Source organism: Hevea brasiliensis, chromosome 9, assembly GCF_030052815.1.
Source record: "Hevea brasiliensis isolate MT/VB/25A 57/8 chromosome 9, ASM3005281v1, whole genome shotgun sequence".
Taxonomy (NCBI): domain Eukaryota; kingdom Viridiplantae; phylum Streptophyta; class Magnoliopsida; order Malpighiales; family Euphorbiaceae; genus Hevea; species Hevea brasiliensis.
In genome coordinates, this window is record NC_079501.1 from 1,647,638 (window position 1) to 1,656,871 (window position 9,234).

At 34.8% G+C, this 9,234-nt stretch overlaps 1 protein-coding gene and 1 long non-coding RNA gene across 7 annotated transcripts; one reads left to right on the plus strand and one right to left on the minus strand.

The window, feature by feature from the left end:
* Positions 1-776: 776 nt before the first annotated feature.
* On the plus strand, positions 777-2,172 carry LOC110656237 (uncharacterized). Its single transcript, XR_009151083.1, has 2 exons — positions 777-909; positions 1,018-2,172. It is a non-coding gene; the product is annotated as an uncharacterized LOC110656237 (long non-coding RNA).
* Positions 2,173-4,260: 2,088 nt separating this feature from the next.
* On the minus strand, positions 4,261-9,029 carry LOC110656235 (glutathione S-transferase 2). 6 transcript variants are annotated; one of them, XR_009151085.1, is made up of 11 exons: positions 8,891-9,029; positions 8,692-8,785; positions 8,443-8,499; positions 8,218-8,303; positions 7,867-7,938; positions 6,849-6,902; positions 6,669-6,744; positions 6,187-6,248; positions 5,245-5,304; positions 4,827-5,045; positions 4,261-4,542 (listed from the first exon to the last, which is right to left on the minus strand). XR_009151085.1 is itself a non-coding variant. In XM_021812869.2 (10 exons), exons 1-10 carry the CDS (start codon positions 8,906-8,908, stop codon positions 4,444-4,446), a joined length of 678 nt encoding a protein of 225 aa, XP_021668561.1. In that variant the 5' UTR covers positions 8,909-9,029; the 3' UTR covers positions 4,261-4,443. The 6 variants fall into 6 exon arrangements, 4 of the variants coding, with proteins under 4 accessions (XP_021668561.1, XP_058008327.1, XP_021668560.1 ...); XR_009151084.1 differs by having other exon boundaries at positions 8,692-8,788; positions 8,891-8,944; XM_021812869.2 differs by lacking the exon at positions 4,827-5,045.
* Between the last annotated feature and the right edge of the window lie 205 nt (positions 9,030-9,234).

Here is a 9,234-nt window from a genome sequence, read left to right on the forward strand (position 1 = left end):
TGAGACATGTTTTAAACTATTATTCTCTATGAAAATTTGTCTGTGTCCCTGATACTTATGGCCTCTTTTTATAATAAAATATATAAAAAAAAAAGCTTGTTTTACATTGCTGCTCTTTTGGTGTGTCTTTTATTGTGACTTGAATAGAAAATCTGGATCATTCAAACACTGCTTCATCTCCATGGACTTCTGATGCTGAAATTCACTTTATGCAGAGATGGTGGTGAAATTTCGACAAGAGATATGCAGAAAATTGTTCAAGCTTTACCAAAATATAAGGAACAAGTTGACAAGCTCTCTCTTCATGTTGAGGTTTGCTTCTTCTTCTTCTTATTGAAGTTTCATTTTTCTTCTTGAAAGATATGGCTTTGCATTTACACAGAAAAATATGATTGACTCTAGCCATTCAAAGTGCAAATTGGCAAACCCAAAAAATGGGAAATTAAGTTCATATTTGGATGCTTTAGTAGTTTAGTTTTCCCCACAAGGTCACATGCACCGGATTAGGGAAAATACAAAAAGAAATAGGACACCAGGAAAAGAAAATTTTCTCTATGATGTGCATATGAAGCTGGAATCTGGGATTTCAAAGGAAGTAGTCTGCCTGTGCAAGCTAAATTTTTCAAGAAGGGTTGTTAGGAATGGTTTGAAGGACTACTTCAGCATGATGCTACCCTTTTTGTTTTCTTAATTGATTATTTCAATGCAGATAGCTGGAAAAATTTACAAAATCATCAGAGAATTGGGGCTTTGAGAACTTGGGCAACTAGAGCAGGATCTACTTGCCACCTTGCTAATATAAGAGACACCCTTTTAATTGCTTGATATGATTTTGTGTTATGCTAACAACTTGTGCAGATGGAGTGGTCAGGGTATTTAAGTTGGATGATGCTTCAAGTAAAATTTCAAGTATGAACCTGAAGTCCTCTTTAGACATTATTCTATATTGTCTTTCTATTGATGATGCTAGTTGTTATCCCTGCCATTATGTTCATTATATATTTTATTCTTCTGCAGATTTCTGAGAATTAATTTACCTGGTGGAGGTCATCCAGTGGCAGTGGCCTTTTCTGATGATGCATCTTATGTACGTAGTAGTGGCTTCTGAAACTCACTCCAATGCATCTTTATATATGTACAGAGAAGAAAAGGCTAAACCCTCTAATGAATCTAAGCAGCAATCTAAGATTCCTCTACCAGAAATCAAATGGGAACTGACCATAGTTGGAATTGCTGCAACTTATGGAAGTGCTGATTGGGGTGCGATTATTGCCTCTTGTTCAGAGGGTATGTGCTGATGGGAACACCAAAGAGTGACATAGTTTGGTCAAGGAAGTCAAGAGGGAGAAGTTGTTAAAGATGCTTGAACCCTTGGCATAGCTCGGATGCTCAGTCAAGACACCTGATCATCAGATAGCTCAGATGCTTAGTCAAGGGACTTGAGCATCATATAGATCAAACATTCGGTTCGATGTCCAATGAAGCGTCTGCTAGATTTGGCTCAGCAATTTAGATAACTTGGATAACTAACCCGCGATGCTTGCCGGAAATCTGAGGATCACAATTGAACATCTTCAGATTCCAGGAAAAACCTCCAACAATCTTAAGGTGATAAATGTTGGAGAAACCCACAACTCTTTACAGCATTTTATTATTTTTCTCTCAATCTCTCAACCAAGTCACTGACTTTTTGGGTCGAAATGGCTGAGCAATAGGCCACAAACTTCACCTATTTTCTTTCTTGTGTCACATGCTCACATCACTTGTAAACTGGTCAAAGAAATTCATGGCAACATAAATAGCATTGCATATTTTGCTTTTGGATTTTAGGTAGATTTATGGGTTTCTAGTCCTGTTTCTTGCGTTGACAACTATATAATTATGATCATCATGATGAGATCCTTTAATTGATATTCAATAAGTTCAATACCATCTTGATGAGGATCCAAAGACTGTAACGGTGTTTCCAATTCCACTTCATGATTCACATGGTGCTACATTGCATTATGATCGACTCAGTTTACCCCTGATGGGAAGATACTGGCAGCAACCATTTGTTCAACGTTGCAGTGGTTGTGTGTGGAAACTGGGAAGGTTCTGGACACAGCTGACAAGGCCCATGATGGCATGTAATTGTGTTCTATCTTGGTATTTATGGATTTACTTTGTTTCTTTCTTCTTCCAACAACCATTTTAGCTTTCAATTGAATCATAAGTGGCATGCTTCTATCAAATCCTTGACACATCTATTAGTGAAACTTGCAGTAACATCATTATAAAATGCAGGTGAAATCACATGGATTGCGTGGGCTCTGAAGAGGATTACAATGGGTAATTCATCTTCAATAAATAGAGTTTGTCACTTAATTTTACCATATATATGTTTGATTTTAAAAATTAGAGGATTTCAATTCTTGAACCTCTCGTGCCTCTATCCATCTAGGAAGAGATTCTGTATTCTAATCAAGACCTGATTTCGCAGGCAATGGATAGGCGTTTGTGTAGGCCACAGCCAGTGTTGACAATAAAGTGAAATTGCAGGCAGCTCCACCACTTCATTGAACCTAAAGGATAAAAAAATCTAACTAATTTCAATTCCAGGGCAAGGAGGTTCTGATCTTAATAGGCTGTGATCAGCCTTAGCTTCATGAGTTTTGAGCCTTACAATGGAATTGGATGGGTGAGGAAGGGTGAGAAATGAAAGGGTAAAAAAGGAAAAAAAAAATAGAAGGGTAAAAAAAATTTTCATATTTGGGAAAGAGAAAATTAATAAAAAGATAAGAAGCGGTAATATGTATATTCTTTATATTTGAAAAGAAGTAGAAGAGATTTTTTTAAAGGTATAGAAATAGAAATATTTATAACTATTATTTCTTCATCTTTACTCTTAACAAAAATTAAGATTTAAAAAATAAAAAAATAAAATTTATCCTTAATTTTTTTTTTAATCTTTCATTAATTTATTTTTTTTTAAATAAAAATAAAATAATTATTTATCAGTAAAGATAAAGTAGGGTGAAACAAACACGGCGGCACGATGCAGAACTCAATGCAGGATTGCGAATTTGAAATTAAGAAACAGGATTTTTGTATGGCTAGAGCTGCGTGATCTGACTGAAATTCTCATAAAAGGTTGGATGCGTGTTGTTTTTTTGATGGACAATTTTATATGGCGGTGCAAACAATACCATCTTTGTTCAAATCCAAACTTGATGGTTTTGATGGATTTGTTAGGCCTAGCAGTGCAATGTTTTTGATGTCGCATCTCCGGAGTCCCGGCCCATTTAGAGCACTTCTAAACTCAATTCGTCAATTGCCAAGAACGTTTACTCGGATCATGAGACTGTTAGCAGCATCCTTGCTCTTTGTTTTTTTTTTTTTTAAATTCGAGACTTCAATCCTGAAGATAATGTCACACTTAATTTTTTTTTCTTAAGAAAAAATATGTAATTAATTGGAGATATATATATATATATATATATATTAGGAAATTTGTTACCTTTTACTGTTTTGCATATGAAACTTTAAAGAAAAAAAAAAACAAACAAAGAATGCACTTCCCCTTCCCCTTTAACTAAAAAGGGCAAGGGCTAAAAGGCGCATCCTTCTTGCTTTATAGACGGCGGCGGCACCCGTGATACCAAAAAGGGGTGCGATGCCAAACTCTAGACAATTATGGTTGATGGAGCAGCACGTGTTTTGCCCACTTGGGAGAGGATGGAGTATGATAGACCCACCCGGATCGGTTCAGACTAAAATCAGTCTGATCTAACTCAAAATTAAAATCAAATTGAAGCTTTATAGATGCGAACTAAAATTAGATAATTTCTCTCCCTTAAACCACACCAATTAGGCCGGTCTGATCCAGTTCAAATCAAAATTTTTTTCCTTTATTATAAAAAAAAAAGTTGAAAAAAATCAAACTGTCAAATTGACTCAAATCAAATCAAACCAAAACTGAAACCAATCTATGGCCAAATCTAGAATAAGGAACCTTTTCAAGTTATTTATTAATTTTGGGGAAGACAATGGAACAGGGACCATTATGAAATTTATTAAGCATATTGAAAATACTGCACGCTCGTAAGTTTAGGCCAGCTAAAATGGCTTGAGTCTCTCTCTTTTACCCATTTGAAAAACAAAAGATGCCAAAAATTACAACACATATTAATACGATCTTTTTTGGTTTTTTTTTTTTTTTTTCTTTTCCTGGTAGGAAAGTATACGATCTTTGATACCAAATTTCTCAACCGAGAGAAATGATTAATGCACATATCCTTACCATAGAATTTTACAGCCATTACATCGAATGAGAAATGTAAATCCAAGCAAATTTTATCATTATTCAAACCCAATTCTTGGATGCTGAATAGTATTACAATGTTTGCTGTCATTTGCAATTGTGCAGCGTTAATGGAACAGTAAATAAGGTGAAAACCAAACTTACTGCTCTGCATCAGGTTGTGATTGTGGTAGTGAACCTACGAACTCAGGTAAGCCCTTGCATGATTCATATATCCTACCTAAAGTTGGGAACTTGGACTGCAACAAAAAGAACAACTTTTGACATCCATAACACCACATATGGTAATAACATCATTACTTAGCCTAAGAGTCATATTTTCAAGATTATAACCAATAGATGACAAGACTCAAGCCCTCATGGACTAAGTTCTTTCCACTGATTCACACACCCTATTAAGCCAATTGTATGCTAAAATCCTTCACAGATCATATGCACCTCAGTCATATTGATATTATTCTGAATTATCCCCATAAGCATTAATCGACCAGAACTTAATGCAAAATATTTCAAGATTACACACCATTTTAGCCACAAACCCAACAGCCTTCTTGCTTCCCTCAGTAACTATTTTGCAAAATCATATGCAGCCTGATAATAACAGCTCTCTCATACATAAAAGATTTTTTCCACCCTTATTTTATTTTATTTTTAGGGATGTAGACTCGTGATTTTAATGAGTCATTCATGCTAAATTATGTAATGTGCTTCCAATCTATGCACCACATAGTAACAAAGAAACCTGAATGAACAAATAATAGAACAAACATGAGAACTGCAACAAATACAAAGATGAAATAAGCACTGCAAAATCATCAAAAGGAAACACAAGCAGCAGCAGCAGCTCTGAAGCACAAACAGTGAAATAGAACTAGTATTACTTTGATATGGAAAGGAATTCGAAAGGTACAAAAGGGAAATAATTGAGGAAAAAGTTTTACCATATCAATTTTGAACCTCATTAAAGCCACAGCTATTTGTGGGGCCAGAAACACATCAGCCTGCCAAAGAAAACACTCCAGTAATTAGCTCACTCTACAAGGTGTTCATCATTTATTCCTCCTAATATTTAAGTGCAGCATGCAAACCAGAAAGAACTCTTTGCATTTAAATAAAAACTTGCTTGGTATAAAATTTGAATGGAAAAATCAACAAAAAGTGAAAGAATTTAGGTCCAGATCACCCATGTGGATCAATCAGGATTCATGCCCTTTTTATTTTTCAAATGAAAAAATAGGGGAAAAAAAAGGAAGATAGTGAACATAAAGGTATAAAAGGCCATATGACCAATTCATTTTTATACCAAATATTAGCCAAGTTTTTGTCTTCATCTGGAGACACATCAAACACAGAAACATAAGAGTGCAAGTGACTGCAGTGTTTTTCTTCACTAAAGAAAAGAACAAAAAGGCTTGCAAAGGGTTTTTGTGTATTGGATACACATTTGGATTTGGTTCTTGGTTAATAACTCTCAACACACTCAAGAAGCAATTTAATTCTGCAATTACAAGGTACATTTAAACAGTGAATTATTGACATAATTCATGCCAAAAGTATGTGGTTATTTCAAGACTGGTGATACAAGTTTACGGATCCTAGGGTGATTATGGATTAGAATTCATGTTTTTTTATTTTTCTTCAAAAAGTACTAAAGAATGATTTGTTGTGGAAAAAACTAGAAAAAATGAGGGAGGATCCAAAATGCCTTTCAGTAGGATACAAACACATTTTCACTTGCAGTATCTATTACGAAACTATAAATCGAGCTCTTGCAAAGAGTGTGCATCAATAAAGCAAAGCCTCCTCAAAAGCAAGCTTGAGCATCAAGATATTATTGAATTTAGACTGTGCAATGAAAGTTAAACAGAATATTAAAAAGCGACCATAAATACTGCTTCTCCTGTGGCATATCTGCCTGCAAAATCTTTCAGCAACCTCTCAAGAGCTGGAAAAAAGAAAGAAAAAATTATATTAAGTAGAAAGCATAAGCAAGATTCTATAATTTGAAAATAAATAACCATAAAAGACAACTCAAGAAAAAAAAGCACAGAAATACACTTAAGAATCTTTTAATGATTCTGGAATTAGTATGCTTGTTATTGAAGTTTTCTTTTGCCCCACTATGATTACTAAAGTATTGGCCGTTTTCATCCGGTAGTTTAAGCAATGCACATTTATTAAAAATTTTGAATCATGTGGTTTTTATTGGATTGACTTCCATTTAGCAATAATTTCAATTTCTTTTACTTGCATATGGATCATATAGTTTTCAAAACCTTAATGAAATGGATACAGCTCATTAACACTTGAGAAAACAATGAGAGAGAGAAAGAGAAAGAGTTGTGCCAGTAATTAAAATGCTTACCAAGGAAACCTTTTTCTACACAAGATTGACCCCATAATAATGCCTCGTCAGGACCCATTTTTTCTTCAAAGTATTTCTACAAAAATGAAGAAGTATCATGGTCAATCCATCCATTTGTGAAAATAGGAAAAACGCCAATAACTCATGCCAAAAACAAGGGATAAAGTAGAAGAAGTAAACCAGCATTGACAACATATGAAGAGGTTGTATGCTAGAGCTGATGATGCTGGCAGCCTGTGACGTGACATACCAATTATCATGGTTGCACAAGAAGTATTGAGTTGATAAAACAAACCTTGGAAGCTTGCAAATAAATATCAATAAACTTATGATAACTTCCCAAATTTGATTCATATTTTGTTCTAAGGATGAAGGAAAGCCATCTAGGAGTCTGTAAAATTTCATAATTTATGAAGTCAACAGGCCTTGCAATTTGTGAATTCAAAAGCCATGAAATCATCAAGTTTAGAAACCTTCAAGACTTACCAGTTAAATCGTATCATCCATTCACACGACCAACGCATGTAGATTCATTCATGCCATGTATATCAGAATATTAAAGGCGCCGGGTGAGGCGAGAGGCAAGGTGTGCCTCAGTTCCACGAGGCAAGCGCCTCTCTCACCAAGGCGCTGAGGCACTAGGCAAGGCACTAAGCGAGGCAAGCCTCTGTCAAAGTAACTTTTTTTTAAAAATTTTTTAGGGTTCTCTCCTCCGCTTCTCTTCTCTCCTCCTCTGCTATTTCTCCCTAAATTCTAATAAAGTGGAGTTTTATTTACTTTCTATAACCTTATTATTTTCTACTTTCTATTTCTCTTATATTACATATGGTGCAAATAACATGTTTGTTTTCTTTTCAATATGCTTTTTTACTTATTAAACTAGTTAAAAATATTATATTTTTATGTTATATATATATATATATATATATATATATATATATATATATATATATATGGCGCCTCACTTCAAAAAGGCTCTCACCTATACTGTCGCATTAGTGTGACTTATTGCCTTAATATCACTGATCAGATCACATCACTTAAATTGGGATTCCATATTTGCATGCCACATTAAAGGATGTGAGACTTAGACCAATTCCTTAATGCACTTATTTAAATATTCATCTTGACATCCTCATATTTGCATTTCATAATTTCAGACTTCAGATTGAAAGAAAGAGTGAGGGTAACATCTTACCTGCAGATTCAAAGCTCTTCGCTGAGGATCATCTGGCAACAATGCTTTTTGAGGATACTTTTCTTCCAAATACTAGTCATAATATTAATAGTTTTAGCTCAAATATCAGAAAAATAAAGGCACTAGTAAAAACAACACAATACAGCAAAATGTCCAGATAAAAAGAATTCAAGATAATCTATCATGACATATGAGGATCCATTAATTTCTTAGAGCAAGAAAAAATAGCATGCCTCCACAATTGAAATGAAGATGAATAATGTGACCAAAATCTTGCATTAATGTGGTTCCTTATTTTCCATACACATTAAGTGATGTTACGCACTAACTTTTCAAGTGAAGAACGCTAACCAGCAATATCGCATAAGAGTCTGAGACCACCACATCACCATCAACCAACACCGGAACAAAATGAAGAGGATTTAATCGTTCAAACTCTGTGACTCATGCACAACAGTCATCAATCCCTGGAGTTACAAACTACCCAATGGCATACTTATCTATTTCTTTAAACTTTTCCTATACTTTCTCTAATTCTAGGTAAGACAACGGCATATAAATCATTTCGGTGCTCACCTGGAGAAAACTGCTCTCCTTTTGCAAGGTTCACTGCTTTGTACTCATAAGAAAGCCCTGAACTTCCATTCACAGAAACAGTCAAATAAAGTCCGATCTTTGCAAGTCATATATAGGTACGAAGAAAAATCAACCCAGATTCAATTAAAAGAAATGCAGATCAAATTGGATATAGCCCTTGTGGAAAAACAAGAAGAGACATTCGAAAAAAAAATGTAGCTAGAAATGTTGCTTGAGTATTACTAATACCTTTCAGGTTTAGAGCAAAGCGGACACGCCATGCGCAGGAACTCTGCCAGTAGGAGTACAGGACAAGATTTGGCGATGAAGTTGCAAGGTCTCTCTGCTAAATGAATCGTAATAAGAGTAAACGAAAGAGGGAAAAAAAGATTCAAATGTTTAAGAACAAATTAACCCTAATTTAAGAGAGACGACAAAAATGGGTCACCTGGCTTTTGTGTTCCATGGTAGCCTGAGTGAGAAGCTGAAGGGGACCACGAACTACCTGCGCGGACGAGGAGGATATTTATAGTGCCACGTCAACTTTATTTTGTTTTCTTTTTTTTTTTTTTACGCGTGCTTCCAATTTTCCGCCAACAGGAGAAAGAGAAACCATTTTTTTTTTATTTAAAATGAAGTTTTAATAGGGAGGAGTCATAAATTATTTGTGGTACCACTTTTGTCGCACCTTATTATATGGATTTTTATGATATAAATATTGGGGTGTCCTCTACTTACAACATGTTACATCGGAGTTCGGGTGTAGTGAAAAACATGCAAGCGCCCGAGTGT